The 19,049-nt window shown below is 47.0% G+C and overlaps 3 protein-coding genes across 9 annotated transcripts; 2 read left to right on the top strand and 1 right to left on the bottom strand.

The window, feature by feature from the left end:
- Positions 1-1,387: 1,387 nt before the first annotated feature.
- ndnfl (neuron-derived neurotrophic factor, like) lies at positions 1,388-7,575 on the top strand. The gene is made up of 4 exons (XM_086122226.1): positions 1,388-1,964; positions 3,769-3,999; positions 4,076-4,197; positions 6,105-7,575. Exons 1-4 carry the CDS (start codon positions 1,816-1,818, stop codon positions 7,514-7,516), a joined length of 1,914 nt encoding a protein of 637 aa, XP_085978352.1. The 5' UTR covers positions 1,388-1,815; the 3' UTR covers positions 7,517-7,575.
- A 1,527-nt stretch (positions 7,576-9,102) lies between these two features.
- dnajc9 (DnaJ (Hsp40) homolog, subfamily C, member 9) lies at positions 9,103-10,886 on the top strand. The gene is made up of 5 exons (XM_086122227.1): positions 9,103-9,408; positions 9,895-10,035; positions 10,120-10,374; positions 10,464-10,550; positions 10,635-10,886. The coding sequence occupies exons 1-5, from the start codon at positions 9,235-9,237 to the stop codon at positions 10,737-10,739; spliced, it is 762 nt and encodes a 253-aa protein (XP_085978353.1). The 5' UTR covers positions 9,103-9,234; the 3' UTR covers positions 10,740-10,886.
- Positions 10,887-11,415: 529 nt separating this feature from the next.
- On the bottom strand, positions 11,416-18,828 carry fam149b1 (family with sequence similarity 149 member B1). 7 transcript variants are annotated; one of them, XM_086122218.1, is made up of 15 exons: positions 18,398-18,828; positions 17,599-17,712; positions 17,202-17,346; positions 16,034-16,182; positions 15,804-15,953; positions 14,748-15,070; positions 14,529-14,671; positions 14,152-14,214; positions 13,661-13,767; positions 13,223-13,447; positions 12,996-13,143; positions 12,767-12,892; positions 12,611-12,692; positions 11,864-12,004; positions 11,416-11,697 (listed from the first exon to the last, which is right to left on the bottom strand). In XM_086122218.1, exons 1-15 carry the CDS (start codon positions 18,442-18,444, stop codon positions 11,615-11,617), a joined length of 2,046 nt encoding a protein of 681 aa, XP_085978344.1. In that variant the 5' UTR covers positions 18,445-18,828; the 3' UTR covers positions 11,416-11,614. The 7 variants fall into 7 exon arrangements, with proteins under 7 accessions (XP_085978344.1, XP_085978345.1, XP_085978347.1 ...); XM_086122219.1 differs by having other exon boundaries at positions 12,996-13,140; XM_086122221.1 differs by having other exon boundaries at positions 12,996-13,101.
- Positions 18,829-19,049: the final 221 nt, after the last annotated feature.

Here is a 19,049-nt window from a genome sequence, read left to right as displayed (position 1 = left end):
GCTCTTGAAATAAAATGTCGCGGCAAATTATCGTAAAATTTGAACACGCCATGCATGTAGTCACGAGACTACATTTTGACTCTGTTTCAGAGGAGGTATGAAGTCAAATTTGTTTGCTAGATAATTGTTCTGCTAGATAAACATCCGCAAAAAAAATGGACACGGTGTTGATGAAGCCGATGTGGCTTCTAATGAGTTTCGGAAGCCACACACACACATTTGCATGGAACGGATGGACTCTTCTTTGCATTTAAACGTATTCAATTAGAGGCAGCAGCGGTGTCTCGATCAAGCGCGGCGATAACGGGCCCAAAGTCAGCGTCACCTCTAGAAACACGGCCCTCCGCAGCCCGCCTCTTCCAGATGTTATCGGGAGAATTCACTTTTTTTAACAATGCCGCTTTGCACATCAAATAGGGCCTCCTCGTCTTCGTTCTTTTCCCCCCGCATGCATCCGCTGACCTCATCGGCAACGCACGAACGAGCCTTTACAAATTGCACGCGTTCACCACCGCGGGAGGCAGAAGCACGACGGAAGAGGACGAGGAGGGAGGCACTTGGATGACATTGATGCAGCTGCCCGACTAGACCAGCCACCGCCACTGCAAAAACTCACATGGAAGCTGCAATATCAACAACCAAGGCGATAAGACATCGCCACAAATCTTAAGACCTGCATTGTATTGTAACTTATTCCGATGTCATTGACTGTTTGTGAGCAACACGAGTTAAAAATGAGAAATCCCGTGATTCGATAGATGGTGTTTTTAGAGGCTAGCTATGTTTACAGTGAGCCAAACGTTTATCGCTTGAGATCGCGGTTGTCGTAGTTTTGAAGTTTTCATCATCGTTCATTTTTATTTCGATGCGTTTTTAAATTATTTCTTTAATTCATTTTTTGTTTTCATATTTTCAAAAATGCTGTTGTATAATTGAGTGTTGATTAGTTTTAGTATTACGGTACTTTTAGTTTGTTTGTTTGTTTTTTTTATATGTAGTACTATTAAATCATTAAATCATTAAATGCAATGAGCAGTGAACTAGCTAGCGATGCCGACGCCCCGAAAATGCATCTTCGGATATTAAATTGGTGAGGCCACTTTAGAGCGCCTCATTGTCAGCTGTGAGTGTGTGCACATCACATAGACAAAGGCGAAAGACGGAGGATGTCGCATGTAGTAATTTTTTTAAAAATCTGGCTTGATAGCCAACGCGTTGGTTCGCGGCTTTAGGCTGGCGTGGTCACTTTAGAGCGCCTCATTGTCAGCTGTGAGTGTGTGCACATCACACAGACAAAGGTGCAAGGTTGAGGATGTGGCATTTAGTAATTGTTTTGAGAATCCGACTTGACAGGTAACGCGTGGATCGGGGCTTGAGGCTGGCGTGGCCACTTTAGAGCGCCTCATGGTTGTAGGGGAACCGGTAGGATAAATTCCATCAACCAAATGTGTTTACAGGATTTTTTTTTTTACCTTCAACATGTAGTTAAGAAAGATACTAGTCGACATAAGAAGGATGCTAGGTCATGAAGCAGCCCGTTTTCAAGGTCGCGGAGGTAGGATTTGATTGAAAGTTGACAGGTGTTCGGGTAATCGTTCAAAATTTGGAGGGCGGTGAACATCCTCCTTTGTGGTCTGTCGGATTTTAAGTCTTGTCAATTTGCAGGGACTTTAAGCAATCTTACCAAGTAAAATTCTACTGTTCTCTATAGTTTTGTTGAAAAAAGTAAATATGTAGCCCTAATTTTTACTTTTTTTCTCGTTTTGTGATCCCGATTTTTTGCAACGTGGCTCCAAATCCCCCCTGAGAGCCCGCATGTGTGAAGAAGAAACAACAACCTGCCAGTCGCTCCTCCTCTTCCCTCCTCTCCTCCTCCCCCTCCTCCTCCCCCTCCTCCTCCTCTTCCATCCCTCACTTGATGCCATCCCAGTGTCGGAGGAGAGCCTGCGCGACAGCGGAAGACGGTAAGAAACGACGCCTTGTAACTTGTTTGCGGGTCGTTATGCGCGCGTGCATGTTGAATCGCTCAATGAAAAGTCGGATTGAAAGGCGAGACAACGCCGGCAGGTGCTAAACATCCCCCAGCCCGTCACCTTGTCAACCGTCCTCTCCGCCTCTGTGGAAAGACAAGTACCACCGTGCAACTTAATCCCTCCCAACGTACAAATGCCAGAAGGCAGATGGTCCGGGAAGCCAACGGGACGTGTGAATGGATACCACACGGCATCCAACCTGTCCCCTTTGGCTTCCATCTGAGCCAAAGGGACATCATCTGGTTTGTACCAAATGATTGAGAAGAAGTGGAATAAACAGCGGGGAGTTCTGGAAAAGGAGGGAGGGGGGAGGAGGGGGGGGGGCGGAATATATATTTAAATCTGAAAAGCCAGCGGGGCCATCAAAAGTGGTGAGCTGCAGTGTTTTAAGTGGACGGCGTGTGTATTTATAGAGGCCGCTGGTTAAGTTCACTAAGCTCCCGCTCTTGCAGTCCCTCTCTCTCATTTTTGCCTGATGAAAATTCATCTGCCGAGCAGCCAAATGCATATTTCATCAGTCGCACCAAACACACACACACGCACGCGCACACACAATCTGTATAAAAGTCAATCAGCTTGTCCTTAAAACGTCAACCGACTTAAATGTTTGTTTTTTTTCTTCTTTTTTTTTCTGATTCCCAACCATTTTTTCCCCCCCTTTACTTTCCTTCCCCTCTAATTACTCCAGCATCCCACAACATCCCTCCAGTTCCCTCCCTTTCGCCATGCAAGAGTAATGAGCTGCCACCGTCTCTTATTTTGTGCCACTTTGTAGCGAGTAGAGTTTGGTTTGGAATCCGGGAGCGTCCCGCAAGACTCAGATGTGTGTGTGTGTGTGTGTGTGCGTAGCCGCCTCCGTGGTTCTCCCTGCCGCGATTGTCATCTGATCTGCGGGGGCACGACGCTAACATCTTGTTAGAGGGAAAGGCGCTCGTGTCGGTTTGCGGGGACGCCGTCACTTTGAACAAACGCGGGCCTCTCCGGGGAGGAGAAAAGTACACGCAGACCTGTAATCATCTCGTCTGGAAGCCAAGTAAACCGAGGCTCTGTGCACCTGCACGGCACAGAAATAGATGGATGGAGTAGAATGGAAATGAGTGATCATCGGAGGCCCAGACGGGTTTGATGAAGTCGTTCTACTAGCGCACGATTCTAAAAGGCTTTTGTTTCCCACCTGGGGGGAATACGCTCTGCACTCTGAAAAGTGCTGGGTCAAAAGTAGTCCAAATTGGGTGAAATAGCAAACCCAGCGCTGGGTCCAACAAGGGGTGAGCCAATGCTAGGTCATTAAGGTCATGGAGTCAACATCTGGATCCAACTACCCAAAATACAGATTAATTAAAGCTCACCAAAAAAATGGCCGACCAGGATATCGGTATAGCTGTGAAGTCAGAACTTCCTGCACTACACCAGAGGCGCCGAACCTTTTTTGACCGAAGATCTACTTTTCAAGCAACCAATCTTCGACCGACTGCTGACGGCGAACAACTTCCGGTGATGCGGGTAATGGGCCACCGTAGGTTAAAGATGACCTGCTTTTTCATTTAATTATGATTTTTTTTTTATATACATTTTTGGTGAAAGTGAAACTGAAGCGGTGCTTGGGTGCAGTATACACTAACACAAAAATATATGATATAGATAACATGCACGCAGACACACAAATCTTCGTTAAAATAGTAGAACAAGTTCTGCTGTGATGTGACGAACAGCTTTCCCTTCTGTGTGTTTCTAGAACCAAGACACAATCAGATGTGGGGACTGGCCGAAGCGAAGAAACTGGAATAATGTCGCGAGCGTTGCTGTCCCGCTGTCTCGGTGCAGTTCTGGTACTGTTCTGGAACCCGTCGTGGCCCCCGGCCCATTCGGCTTCAGCGCCTGAGAACGAGGTGACCCACTGGCCCACCGCATGGTTATCGGAAGGGAAGCTCACCACTGTGACGCTCCCTAAAGGACGCACTCGCAGGTCGAGCAACAACAAGCACAACTGCATTGTCTGTCGGTGGCTACTATCAGTTTCTCAAGATGACTTTCTTCCGCAGGATGTACTTCACACTGAGGAAGGCAGCGGCCATGTCAGTGACGGTCAGTCCTTGTGACTCACCCATTGAGTGGAGTCTGGCTGCTCGCACCCTGAAGGACAAACTTCTCAAGAGTCAAGAGTGTGCGTGAACTGCAAACATAAAGCAACATTCATCCATCCATTTTCTGTCGCGCTTATGCTTATTAGGGTCATGGGTGAGCTAGAAAGAGGGGAGGTGTGTCGGCAGGATATGGCTCTCGAGAACGAGCGTTGGGGGACCCCTGGTCTAGACAAACAACCATTCACACATGTGGACAATTTAGAGTCATCAGTGAATCAAATGGGTATCATAAAAAAAGCATGAGAAAAGTCCAAAAAAGGAATATTAACTCATTCAGGACCAGCCAATTCTGGACCAAGTCTGAAAAGACGTTTAAAAACGTCTTTGGGAGTGAATGAGTTAACATTAACATTGGTGCTAAGGGTAGCGTTAACATTCTTGCTAAGGGTAGAGTTTACGCTTGCCCCCCAGGACACGTGTTGTGTTGTGTTGTGTTAGCATTAGCATTGTTAAGTGTTCTGATCAGTTGTGTACCACGCTTTGGCTTCTATAAGGTTGGTGGACAAGCCAGGACACATCTTGTGTTGTGCTGAAATTAGCATTACTGCTAGGCGTGGTGTAGCTATAGAAGTGTGTGCTGTGTTTTTGGTTCTTTATATTGGCGGATCAGCTGGGAGACATCGAGAGTTCTGTTAGCATAAGCGATAGCATTGGTGCTAAGAGTACTCTCAGTGTTGTGCAGTGTTTTGAATTCAATAGTAGCCTATTGTTGGACCAGCAAAGGTACACCCGGTGTTGTGTTAAAATTAGCATTGGTGCTAGGTGTATTGTTTTGAGTTGTGTGTCGTGTTTTTGGCTTCTAAAACATTTGTGGATCAATCAGGACACTCCGACGTTCTGTTCGCATAACTAGTAGCGTTGGTGCTAAGGGTACTGTGAAGGGTTGGGTTTTGCTTCCATACAATTGGCGCACCAACGAGAACACGTTTTGGGTGGTGTTAGCATTAGTGCTAAGGGTATCGCTTAGAGTGTTGGTGCACACTAAAATCAAACCAGACAGTACTTGTATTCATATCATAACTCAAATAATTTCCGCTCGTATGTACGTATGTTGACTAGCAAAACAAATGGATGTCTCGTGCTGTCGAACTCTGTAGCATCTTTAAGTCAGTGTCATTTGTCGTCTGGGAGCGGGAACCCATTGTTCCCATCCTGTGCTGAAAAGATACGTCGTAACATGAGAAGATGAGAGTCCACAAAAGTGAATCACAATGCCTCAAGAACAGATATTTAACTGTTTCTGCTCAAAGAGTTCCCAACCTGTCAGCCAAACCAACTTCTCCACATGGTAAAGTAACAGAAATGACATGATAAAATGACGCATGAAACATTCAGAGCCTTCAGTTGGCGGGTCCCCCGTTGCCCGTGTGAATTATTCACTTTGACTCTGTAACATTTGAAGAGAGATTTCTCCTCGGCTGTTTTTTTTTTTCAGTTACCGGTGACATCATTCAAATGAGGTTCACACACTTTCCAATGAATTGACATTTATGGTTTTATTATATGCTGGGGGGTTTTTTTCCTCTTTTGAAAAATTGGGTTGCTATCCAATATTCATCTACGGTCTGCAAATGTAGGGCTCAAACAATGAGAATGATTTTCGTATTTCAACTAAAAGTTCCAGTAAATGTGTCGATAACTACAGTGATGTTTTCCACTGCTCTCGGGGACTGTGTGTTGCACTAAATATAGGTTACAGTTTAATTTATGAGGTACTTTTTTTGGCACTGGATTTAAATAACTTTTTATTTTTTTGACATGTTCACCAGCCATTTTAACTCTTTATATGAAACTCATTGAAACAGTTTTGCAGTTTTAGCATTCATTAGCTTCACTCATAACGTCGTAGATTGACTTGATTGCTTAATTTCACACTTGATGGGTGGCAGAACTACGGCATGTTAAATATCATTCTTTTTCCCCACAGGGAGCTCCAAAAAGAGCATGCCCGAAATGTGGTGGAGAGGTCCTGGGACGGAGGAGAAAATACACACTTTTTCCGGCAGGACAGTGGACACCTACAGTGGTCCGACGTCCCCTCGTGCGTCCATCTACATCTTGAGGTTGCGATCCAAGCTGCAGAGCGGCAGAGCCACGGTGTACCTCCACCAAGGCCCGGGCCTGTCGGGCGTTTTCCCAGTCATTCCGTCTGACCCCCGAGTACAGACGTTGGGAGTGGGGATGACGAGCGTCACCCTCAGCTGGACTCCCAGCCCCTCGATGGCTGGTCCCGCTCAGGACAAATACGACTACTGCGTCCTGGTCAACTCCAAACGCAACTTGCCCAGCCTTTGCGCGGCCCAAGAGACCACCAGGGAGGAGACGAATAAAAACAGAGAGAAGACGGAGAAGAAGAGGACGATGACGGCATGGCCCATCCTGAAGGAGTGGTGGTGGGAGCAGTGGGAGGTGGACTTGGAGGAAAAGAGTCCATCTTCTCATGGGGATCTCCGGTGCGCCTGCGAGGGGACAGAGAGCGTCTGCACAGTCTCCGAGCTATTACCTGACACGCGGTACTACTTTGACGTCTTCGCAAGGGACCGAGTGAACGGCACCAGCGCGGCCTATGAGGGGACCGTCGCCCGGACCCACGGGGAAGCCCGGCCGTCTGTCACCGTGTTGAGGGAAGGCGAGTTGAGGTGGGTCACCTTCCAGGACAGCGGCCCGAGATCCGAGTCGTTCTTCAGCTTCCGTCCTCGAGGCTCGCAGCAGAGTGGTCTCCTCACCGCGCAGAGCTGCGGAGGGGGCAGCAAATTCAAGATCACCGTGTCCGGTAAAGCTCGTGTTCTGACCACCCAGGCTGTGGGGAAGGAATTGGTGCAGATTTGGCTCCAGGGAAGTCCGCTTTATCTCATCCACTTGGAGAGGGAAGGACCCGCCCTGAGCGAGGAGAGCTCCACCGCTGCCTTAGCTGGGGGTCTGAAAGCTTCGCTCAAATTGCAGACCTCGTCGGCGTACCACCGCAAGGGCGTCCCATCCCTTCCGTCCACCTTGCAAGTCAAATCCTTCAACCGCTTACGCGGGTGCAACAGTGTCACCTTAGCCTGGATGGGCACCGAAGAGAGGAGCCTCTACTGTGTGTACCAGCGAAAGCAGGGGGGCCGACGTGACGAGGACACCCTCGACGCATCCTGCCTGGGACCGGAATCCCGCTCGGATACCGAGAGGGTTCTCTGCAAGTATTTCCAGGAGCTAAACCCGAGGCGGGCCGTCACTACGGCTGTGATCGGGAGCCTGGAGCCAGGGACCACTTATGTGTTTGATGTCTATTTAATGAGACGCTGGGGGATTCCTGTCAAGTATGCCAGCAAAACAGTCAAGACCAGGAAGGAGTGCTGAGATGCCGCCCCCTGCAGGAGGGTTGTGGACTAAACTGTAAAGCCTGACCATGAGAATGAAGCCAGTTGACTGTTGTGGGGGGGGGGGGGGGGAAGGCATATTCCTTTTTGGAGGAGCAATAGTTAGCCTGGCCACTTGTCTTCTTCTCGGGACACGAGAAGAATCCGCACACCAGCAAATTTTCAGATGATTCCTATTTAATATTTACAACAGAATGCTCGCGTTGCTTTTACCGTGGCAGCGGTCCAAGTACTCGTTTTGTGATCGAGTACAAAGGACAGATGAGGTTTGTGTTGTCAGAGCACACAGACAAAAAAAATAAAAAATACAAAACAACAGAGTCCATGTGGCAAATATGCAACAGAAACAGATGGGGCAATAATTGGATGACATCTGAGATATGTGGGTGGGAAGGGGAGCAGCGGGAGGCTGGGGGGGATTTGTAGTGTATATTTCCGGTGCTGCTTATTGTACCAGCGCAGCAAGAGTGCAATCTACAGATGCTTAGTTCAAAGTCAAAAATGTGTATCTTTGTGTTGTGCTTTTCGCATGAAGAAGTTGAGAAAAAAAAATACTTGTGACTATAGCCTCATTGTCATTGATGTATTCTTGTGCTGTCTCAAACGCCCCAATAAATTCTGCGGTATCGCTACATTTTTCACTATCAAGTCACAATAGACTTCTCCTTTTGACAGTGAAACAGACTGAACGCCTGAACCCGAGGTGGGTATTCCGTCAGTGCTGACAGGAGGGCCATTTCACAGACGCCTGAGAGAAACACGTGCCACCTATCTTGTGTGTTTATTTGCAGGTGTGAATAAACTGAAAGAAGAAGAAGCATTGATAGTCATGAGAACTTGGTTTCTGTTTCCACAACGATCACTGGCACATTAATCCGGCAGGATTGTGCCAATTTGGCTTCTGGTTAAAGTAAACTATTTTAAATGTTGAATTGAAACTTTGGGGCATTTTTGGACCTAAACTACAACCCTTAACAGGTTCCACTGGTGCCGACGTTTTACAAACAGAAAACGGGTGCACTCTACATGAACAGTATTAGACGTTGGTTTGATGCACTTTTTTGTTGTTGAAACATACACTAGAAAGGAATACAATAACGTATTATGAACACTTAGTAGCAAGACCCAGATACCATGTAACCATGTCCCCAAGTGGCTTTTAAGATTACATTTGTTTGATGCCAAATAACTGCTCAGATCGTTCAGGAAATGTCATGAGATCATTGCTGCGTCAACCGTCTTCTGGCCATGATATCACTTGACTGGTACATTTTGCTGGAAAAAATCCAGTATTTTGTCATTGAATACATTTTCGTGACTGAGAAACACGTCTATCTATAAAATCTTAAACTTGCCCCACAATGATATGTAACAAAAACATCAACAGAACCAGCTGTCAATTAGTAATAACTGATATCTGTAAAATATTACAAAAATATGAAACTTGAGTAATGTGTTATGACGTTTCTGTTTCGATCGAACAAACTATCACAACAACAAGGTCTGTCGCGTACATATGACGCCAAATCACTGTAACCAATAGAACATTACGTTGGAATATGACGCCAGCGCGTTTGTGCCTGTGCGGATGTGTGTCGCAGTCTAGCGCGCCAAAACTGTCAAGCAGCTACCAAAGCAAAGTGTTACCTACTGGCCTGGCTGAACTCAAAACGTCGGGCAAAGCGAAGCGACGTCAAAATGGGTTTGCTCGACCGGTGCCAGGAGCTGTTCAAGACGGCGAGCCTGTACGAAGTGCTGGGCATCAACAAGGAGGCGACCGAGGCGGAAATCCGCAGGAGCTACTACAAAGTGTCGCTAAAGGTTCACCCCGACCGAGCCCCCGACGACCCGCTGGCCACTGAGAAGTTCCAGGTAACTGTTACTAGCCTTTAGCTCAGGGGTGTCAAACTCCGGTCCTGGAGGGCCGCTGTCCTGCATGTTTTCCAAGTCTTCCTGTTGCAACACACCCGATTCAAATGAACAGGTTCAATGTCCGGCTTCCGCAGAGCTTGCTGATGATCTGATGAAAGATCGGTGCTATCATACAACGTAATATTGAGTAGTCGGGTTTTTGCATCGTTTCGATGCATTTTTAATCAGTTGGCTAAACAAGATTACGAGGGCGGGCGTTTGAACCCAAAATGCTTGCACTCCACATTTTATTTTGGCACCTCAACTAAAAAAAAAAATGGCCTTTACAATTATGATTAGATCACAGTGTTGAGTTGTGGTTGCAGTAATCTGTTCGAAAAACATCTCTGAGGCCTTACAATATCACCAGGTCAATAACTGAAACTGATGCATTAAAGATATTTCAAATTATTCTCACCTCCTTTTTGAAAACGCCCTCTCTCACAGGTGTTGGGCAAGTTGTACGCAGTGCTTAGCGACAAGGAACAGCGGGTCATCTATGACGAGCAGGGCGTGGTGGACGAGGAGTCTGACATTTTGAGTCAGGATCGCTGCTGGGAGGACTACTGGAGGGTGCTCTTCCCCAAAGTAAGTGTTGAAATTCATCAAGGTGGGCTCACGATCCATCAGGCTGTTCTCAAGAGATGGCCGTTTTCACTGTCTGTCCTCTAGATCACCGTGCAGGACATCCTTGAGTTTGAGGAGCAATACAAGGGCTCCGACGAGGAGAGGAAGGACTTACTGCAGTTATACACGCAGCACGAGGGAGACATGGACGCCATCCTGGCCTCAGCGCTGTGCAGCTCCCACGACGACGAGCCCAGACTCGGAGACATCATCCGGGCCGCTATCAAGGATGGGGAAGTGGAAGAATTCCCCGCCTTTGCGCAGGAGAGCGACAAGAAGAAAAGGGCTCGCAGGAAGAGGGTGAGTGCTTCCTGTCCTAATCCCTCCGCGACTCAACACACATGCCCAGAAATTCACATCCAGTATCCTAAATGTGATTTTCAAACCAGGCGGACAGAGAGCGAAAAGAAGCAGAAGAGATGCAAAAAGAGATGGGGCTCGGCCAGGAGGACGACAGCCTCATGATGATGATCAAGGTTGCAAACGCCTTTGTACACGTTTGCTTTGCTTGCTTTTTCCGGAATTAATTAAGCTTTGTTTTTGGGGGGGGTTTTGTGCAGCAAAAACATGCATCCAGGGAGCAGAGCTTCAACAACTTCCTGTCTGACTTGGAGGCCAAGTACTCAAAAAAAGGTGGAAAATCATCAAAGAGGGCCAAGAAGTGAAGTGCATGCGCACCCTTTAAGTTATGGACATTTCTTTTGAGTTACTGCTTATTGCCATTAGTTCGGCAGCATCATCTGAATATTCTAATGTTGATGTAATAAAATAAAAGTGCATTTTATGTTGCCAATAAAATTACTATTCTTGTACACCACTTGCCTTGAGTTTTTTTTCCACACTTAGAGCTTAAACATAGTACTCATGTGCTATTAATAATTAGCATTTTCCCCTGCTTTCAAAGTCAACTCAGGCCCGCTTGTCAGGTGTGTGTTAAAAGAGTGATATTTCCTCTGCGATCTGCTGGTAATAAGTCGGATCGATAAATATTGAACCTTTTCACTATTTCCTGAGCCACAGACTCAATAATCATGACATTGAAAAGAATATTCAACTTCTTTTTTTGCTTTTTAGGGGAGTCTGGATGCCATGTGGCACTATACTGCCCCACACAGGTCATTCTTGGTACTACATTGGACACCTGCTAGATGGGCGAGTCGATTGTTAGAGATATGCTGTGTTAATATGATGTGTTTTTCTTTAAAATTGTACAGATGTTAACATTTGTTCTGTGCGTGTCTTTTTGGGAGTGTTTTTTTGTTTTTAAATGCAGCACAGAAAAGATTGCTGTTTTGCAGTCAGAGAGGAGAGCAGATGTCATATTAAAATAAGCACTCCAACACCAGCTCAGAGTGTTCTTCTTTTGGCAGAAGCTGATTTGAAATACAAAAATAGATTTTTAACAAAGCGGCACATGAACAGTATGAAACGTTTCTGTAAAAGAACAAAAAAAAAAGTGTGGGCACTTAGCTGTGCGCTGCATCTGTCCAGTATGGAGAAGAAAGACTAAAGTGCATGGAGACAATTTGAAGCCACCAGTTTACACTCCTGGTCTGCTGTGTCGGGATGCGATGCCGCCCCGGCTGTGAGAACGAGATGTGCCGGACACGGGCACCAGCGGACCTGCAAGAAAGGAAATTCAGCCATTATTTGGTTAAAAAGTACTTTGGTTTGGATATATTAGTAAGTGATTGACATTTATTTGTAAAACTGTACAGAAAGTCTCAGGGGATGGAAAACCCTCCAGGTACCTGATGTGTGATTTTTTTTTGTTGTTGTCTCTACTAACCTAGGTGCGAGGCTTGAAAGTCCGTCTCCTCGTCCTCGTCCCTGATTGGCCAGCGGCCCAGCGGCTGGTGGGAAAATGAGTCCAGGAAAGAGGAGCTGCCGATCCCAAGGCTGATGCCGGTCACGCCGATCCCGAGGGAGTCTTGGGGGGGGGGGGGGGGGGGGGGGTAAACAAAGTAAGAGCGTTACAAATGTCCTGGATCTTTATTACCTACTCCGACATGGTTGAGCAAGTGTGCACACTCTGTCGGAACCGTTATGCGGCTGCGTGCAGAATTGACCAATCAAAATCAGCTGAGGTGGGAGTCAGCACACACTTGCCACCATCCAAGTGCCTCGAATTGATGCTAAATGAAGTTCAGGTGTTCTAGGAGGCTTTTCCTGACATTAGGTTCTCTCTAGCAGAAGCCCGGCGGTGATGTGCGAACACTGACTGCTATTTGGAACCATTCATAATTGCCTCTATCTTGTCAAGGCCCCAGTTCCAGGGAGGATAATGTTGCCACCACCGTGCTTCACTCTCGGTATGCGCATGGGCTGCTTTGGTTGGGTGCTCAATTTTGCCAAGTCACATTTTTTGAGTTCACATGCATTTTATATTTGTCACAGTCATTGTTTGACACCTTGAAACCAGAACAAGTGTGTGCAGTATGATACCGCTCTAAATTTGGATTCCGTGGCCTACTAGAAGGTTTATGTTCCTATTTTCCAGTCTTCGGTGTGTCCCCAATAAAGGAAAGTGTCCCACCTGTGGCAACCGAGGCTCTGCCAGGCCTCCCCTGTCCGATGTTGTCCAGCACAGTGAAGGAGCGCCGGTAAGGGGTGTCTGACTGCGGGGGGACATCTGGGGCTCAGACAACAGCGCGAGCGGGGAAGAATGCGTCCACAACAGGCGACGACATACCCTGTATGTGTGTGTGGTGTTGGGCCTGGAGAAGACGTCCAACGGGAAAAGGCGATCCCTCGGAATTGAAGGGGCGACCTCATCGTTTAGGGCGCTGTGGGCCCGGCTGGATGGGCCTTTATGGCGCTGGTGGAAAGGAATGAGACAGAATTCTTAGTTTCTCTCATGTGATAAAATAATGCGGAGTCGATCGTGTGGAGAGTCGAGCATGAAGTTGTTATGATGTTACCTGAGCGGTTTTGGACTGCTCTGTGTCTCCGGCGCCAATGGGCGGCAGGAGCGTGTTTCTGCTCAGTGCAAATAATGGAGACATCAGCCGGTCACTGGCAGTTGGTCTTTGGAGAAATACATTCACTTTTTTTAGTTTACAGTGTCTGCTTTAAAAGAAGACAAAAAAAAAAAAGTCACCGCTATGCCCGACTGATCTACATTCAGGATGCGAGTGGGCCAACTCACAGCCGCGTACCACGGATGACCTCATCCATAGATCCGACCGCGTTGGGCTGGCTCGGACTGGGAACGAGGGGCTGGAGCGTGCGGGGTGCCAGGTTTCTACGGCGGGCCGAATGAGGCGGGCGGGTCAGCGAGGACGAGCTCTGCTCCAGGACCCGGCGAGGGCGGGGTCTGCCGGCGGGCGCCATGCCCGAACCCGATCTGAGAGGGCCGCGCTCCTCCGGCTCCCTGCCGGGAGTGAATGAAAGAAAAGATGCGTGCCAAGTGATTAGCTTGCTATTTGCAAATTCGCCGATTCATATTTGTGTGGGGGGGATCAAAAAATGTTTTGTAAAATGAATTAAAATTTTGAGATCATGGTTTCCTCGCATTTTTTGGGGGGAGCCGTTTTTGCTATTCACGGGAGGCTTCTTTCTCAATGGGTATCACTGTAATTCGCACTGAGTTCTGTCCAGCGCGGCCAGGTTCCTCTGTTGCAGCGGAATACTGTGAATCATGATGAGGTCATTCAGGTTCTTCTGGACGCCTCCGATCAAGGCCCGGCCCGCCTAGTGAGACAGCCAAAAACAAGGGATAAAGATTCTAGGCAACAACTGCACTAAAATTTACTTTAAGGAGCCCGGTGCTCCGATGGTTAGTTGTTTTAATGTCAACAATCCAGCCAGCATCTCCTCCGTTAACTATCGTGCACCCCCCCCCCCCCCCCCCCCTGAATCTGCAAGGCCACCAACAAAACAACATTCACAGGCAAGACTTTGAAATAAAAGAGCATTCTCAGGACACACGAGAAGACGGTAAGATGCAGTAAATTCATGAACTGCTTTCGGGGCTCTCGGAGAAGCACAAGCACACTCAGTCTAGAACTAAAAGGCGAGGGAGCCAGAATAGCAGCGCATCGCCATTCTGGCTCCAAGCAGAGGGATTTTACATACACTGGACGGCCTTTTCTGCTTTGGGGGCTTCTGGCGGGACTTGTGCTTTGAGCCCCTCGACTTCTTTAAGTGAATGGCCGGAGAGAGAGACAGCGGATAGTCATGAAGAAGGTAACGGGAAAGACAAAGGGAGGAAAAAAAGAGGTAGATGTCGATGACAAGGTCGGAGGAGAGGAAACAGTGATACAAGTAAATGGATTTGCGCGATGGAGCAACGGGGCATGAATTTATTTAACTGGTTAGTGCAGCGGTGGGCAAACTATGGCGTGGAAGGAATACCGATTATCGGCATTCATATACACGCATATGTGACCCGTTTTTATGTAAAGCTCGTCTGTTGCTATTTAAAAGCTGGTTCCATTAGTGCAGTCGCTCACCTGGAAGGGCAAGTCGGTGGCGAGCGGAGGCGGAGCCAACGCACGGCTCTGGCCGAGCTTCGGCAGCATGCTTGGAACTGCGGAAAACAACGTCAAGGAATTCCGCGACGCTGGACTCAAGCTGCCAAAAGGCTTTTCATCACCTGCCAATCAAACCGATTCAACCAATCGATGATTCGTTTGAATAACATCAGACACGAGAAGGGAAGGCGGGCCTACTGGAGGGGCGATGTTCCCACTGGCGGTGGAGCAGCTCGCTCATGCAGCCCACCAGCTGGCGCCACACGTCGTCGAACAAATGGTCCAGCACTGCCTGACGGCGGCACCTGTAGGGCGAGACGGGAGGCATGCAGCGACGCCTCGGGCAAGGCTCGGGGCAGGCTCGCTCCTTTTCATCCTCTAGGCTGATGCGGTCGAAGGCCAGGTACTCCTCCATGTGGCCCTCCACCTCGATCACTTTGGGTCTGGAGCCGCTTAACGGCCCATTTTGTTCCGCTGAGTTGGACTTGAGCAGCGCCGCGCTCCGGCCGAGCACCTTCAACCTTAAAACCCAGAAAAAAGATGATGTGCATTTTCCCACTTTTTTTCCCCTACAGTTAGCAGGTATATCAATAATATGTCTTTGACGTGGATTTGGCAAAATACTCTTGAGATCAAGTACGACACTACACTTTGCAAGTTAGTTCCCTGCCCAGCCGTTGGTGAGTACAACTTTTGTTACGTTGTCGACAAGGAGCAAGGCTCGGTCGGGCATGGTGACTCGGCGAACAGCTTTAACTTGTGGAAGCGAAAATACAAGACAGTGTTCACCCACATACTCACTATTTGCAGATTCACCAAAACCCCCATTTTTTTTAACCTATCTGCAGAAAAGCTCACCTATTTGCTGTTTTATGCTTAGGCTAAGATTATGGCTCATCTGACATCTTGTGGCATCTCGGTGCCAAGGAACTAGGTTGAAGTGAGTTGAGGTGCCTCATGCCGTGTATTGCTGTCATCTCGAGGCATTATGTTTCCAAATAAGCATGGTCAAAATATCGCGTTTTTTTTTTCATAAGTGGGTAAATAAAAACACAATTTTATTTTTCAACAACATATAGAATATAGAATGTTGGGTACATTAAGAAGATTGTACCATGTTGAGAGACACAACTACGTCCATACAAATATGCAAAAAAATTTTTTTTTGATCCTCTTTGGTATGAGCAGAATCGGACTGGCGGCGTACCGGGTGTTTTGTCAACGAGCGTGTGCCGAAGCAAAGCGAAAACTCACTCTGTACTGTTGTCATCTTTCTCACTTGGCCTCCCAACGGCCTTTTGGGCCGCGGACGGGCTAAGACCGGTGTTGCTGCCGACCGTCCCTGAGGTCGCGTACCACTGGAAGCCCTCATCACTGGGACACACCAATTGAGTGCCCAGGATCCTGAGTCACACAAACACAAGAGAAACTTGGCTTTGAATGAAAGAAAGGATTAGCTGCCATTTTCCAGGCTGGAGACCAACCGCAGATGAGGGAAGCGCGTGGCCCACTCCTGACACTCCTCCTGCAGTCCCGGGAGTATTCCTCTCCCGCTGCCTCGACCTTCGTACAGCTCTTTGTCGATCTCATCAAACATTTGCTGCACTTGGCGGGAAGCCGCCTTGTCGAATTCCTGCAGAGGAGGAAGGCAGCGTTTTCCTCCACAAAGAAGAGCGATCATTTGTTGCTTTTTTCGGCCATACAGGGCCCTCGCAAGCTTGGCCACGTCGGGCTACTGGCACATCATAATAAGCTTCGAAAATAGAAACCTTTTTTTTTCCAGGCCTAATGTATGCACAAAGGCTCATGTGATTTTGTGTTGAGATGGAACAACCCGAGTTTGAAGTCAGTCGGGTTGACCGTTTAGGACAAAAATATAACCCTTGGGCAAAAATGGGCCAAAATTGTACTTTCAAATATTCATAACTCTATTCCTGTACATGTTAGGGTGTGACGACCAAAGCCTTTTTTTTGCGGGGGGTATGTCTAAGGGTGTTACACGTGCCTCCCAGTTTTTGTAGCCGTAGGTCAAACGTACAGGTCAGGGCTCCGACAAACCACTCTAGGGGGTGCTACAGACATTTTTTATTTTTTTTTGTACTTGTGTATGGCGACTTTAAAATATCACATTTCTAGCCAGGCTCGATGTGTCTGCAGTTTGTTTGTTTTTTTGTTTTTTCTCATTCATGTTCGGTTCCTCAAAAATGCAAGTGTTTACAGAGAAAAATAAACAAACAAGCACAAAAAAATGAACCCCGTGAATGCTGGGTCAGAAGCTCGTAATTATCATCATTATTAGTTGACTCATCTCATTCCTTTTGAATTTGAATGCAGACTGTACCACATGGGAACAAAAAAAAGAACAAGCAGAGTTGGAATACACAGAATTTCTTTGCACTGAGTTTTTGCCTTCTTCGGTTAAAATAAATAAAATATTGAGGCCTTGAAAAAAAAAAATATATATATATATATATATATATATATAGGATATAGGACCAACTGTGCCTACAAACAACACGCAGCGGGCGCAGGCCTTGTGAAAACAAATCAAATATCTCTTTCAAAATGTCCCGTGTATTTGTTGAGGATGTTCTTCCGTGACTAAACTCATGACATCACATAGTGTACCCGAGGAAACTGAGGGGGTCTTACATCGTAGCCCCAAGAAAAGACGGAACTCCTCTCTGTGGACACGCCGGTGCCTGTGGAGCTGTGGATGCCCGACCAAGACCGGCTGGAGTCCACAGAAATGACGGTGGAACAGTCGGAGGGGCTGGAAGCACCCGATGTCTCAGAACTAGATCACAAAAGAGGATTCATTTACAGTTAGTCTGGTCTGGGTTTTTGGGGTTAATCACATAATCAGTGGAAAACAAAGAGCAAATGTCAAATTCATGGAATATTCTATCAAGCTGCCTTCATTCGTTATTCTTTTGGCTGCACATCTGAAGGAGGCAACACAATAGCAATTAATCTATGCGGTTTCAACTTTCAAGCTCTCTCTCTTGACTTGCTCGATTGCCTGGAGAGGGAGTGAGGAGTGGCTCGCCTGATGCGGACGGAGACGGCCTCATCCACGTCATCGAGGATGCAGTGAGGGGTCTGGCTGTCTACCTCCTCCGGGAGAGGGTGGTGGTCGAGGCTGCTGCGAGACAGGCCACGGCTGCACAGAAAAAGAAATCCATGAAGTACCACGTACCATGAATCCCTCCTTTTTCTAGAACGCTGACTTTGGGCGAGACAACTGGGGTACACCCTGGATTGTGTGCCAGCAAACCAGAGAGACAAAGGATTGATCACATTCGCACTCACACTGCACTCATATTAGTTCATTGCATGCTATTGGTAACTTCAAAATGTAATAATTACATTAAATGTATGTATGAAAAACTATTCAAAGATAAAAATAGAAAACAATCGAGTAAAAAAAAAAAAAGTCAGTTCGGCAATAACTGAGGGTGCTTTCTTGTCACGTAAGCCATAGTGCCACCCTCCTACGCTAGTTAATAATAAAGCTTTGATTACAGTAAAGATGTGTCAAAACAAGAACAAAAAGGGTAATTTTAAACCATAAATATGAAATTATCATATTAAAAGCATGATGACTGGGCCACGTGACACCTTGCAACCTGGAGTTCACTGTGCGCCGTTCGTAACTTCAAATCATCGTAAAGTGCGGATCCCGTCCAATTTAATCGTATACAGTACAAGGTTTTGAAAATGAGTACAATTTGAAAATGCCTTTGAAATTTAATAATGCAGAATTTCGAGACAGATATTACGTTCACGTTATTAGCTGTCGTGATGCTGACACAATCATTATTGGGTTCGTCATGTTTCGTACTTACATCTCTAGCTTGTGCGATACCGGTTTCCTGTTGTAACGTGAAATCATTCTCCTACCCTCCCAGTCTAAAGGCTCACGCCCTCTCCTCACCTCCTCGCCCCCGCATCTTGAACCCGAATGGGACTGCTCAAGTGTAGAAATAAACGAAACATTTGCACAAAAGTGCAAACCTGGCTTCCATACGCGGAAGATAACGTTAGCTAGCAGATACACTTTGCGGCTTAGCTAACATGTCCCGAGCAGCGTCACTATTTCCTCAAAAACTCTGATGCGTGTAAAAAGTATGTTTGGCGGTCACCCATCTTATCGGCTTGCACTTTCAACGGGTTAATGCGATGCTATCTGCGGTTATGTGAGCGCCTTTGCTACTGGCATTTAGCACCGCCAACAACACGGCTGTCATGGTTACGCTGCCTGGCTTGACCCGGCATGGTACCTGTGTTCAACTACAACTCCCGGCATTCATTGCGAAATCAATGGTTGCGCTCTAAAATATATCCGTCTGGTATTGGTAGCTTTTTACCGCTCCTTGATTTGGAAAAGAAATTGACGTTCCTAAAATACATTAGAAATGTTAATTGTAATTAAAATTATAATTATCATCTTAAATAATTATTATTTTTTAGGTAAACAAACTATGAAGTGATGTTGGT

Source organism: Hippocampus guttulatus, chromosome 10, assembly GCF_054856545.1.
Source record: "Hippocampus guttulatus isolate MCC_2025c chromosome 10, RoL_Hgut_1.0, whole genome shotgun sequence".
Lineage (NCBI taxonomy): Eukaryota > Metazoa > Chordata > Actinopteri > Syngnathiformes > Syngnathidae > Hippocampus > Hippocampus guttulatus.
Note: the sequence above shows the minus strand (reverse complement) of the source record. Positions and strands in the feature narration are given on the sequence as shown.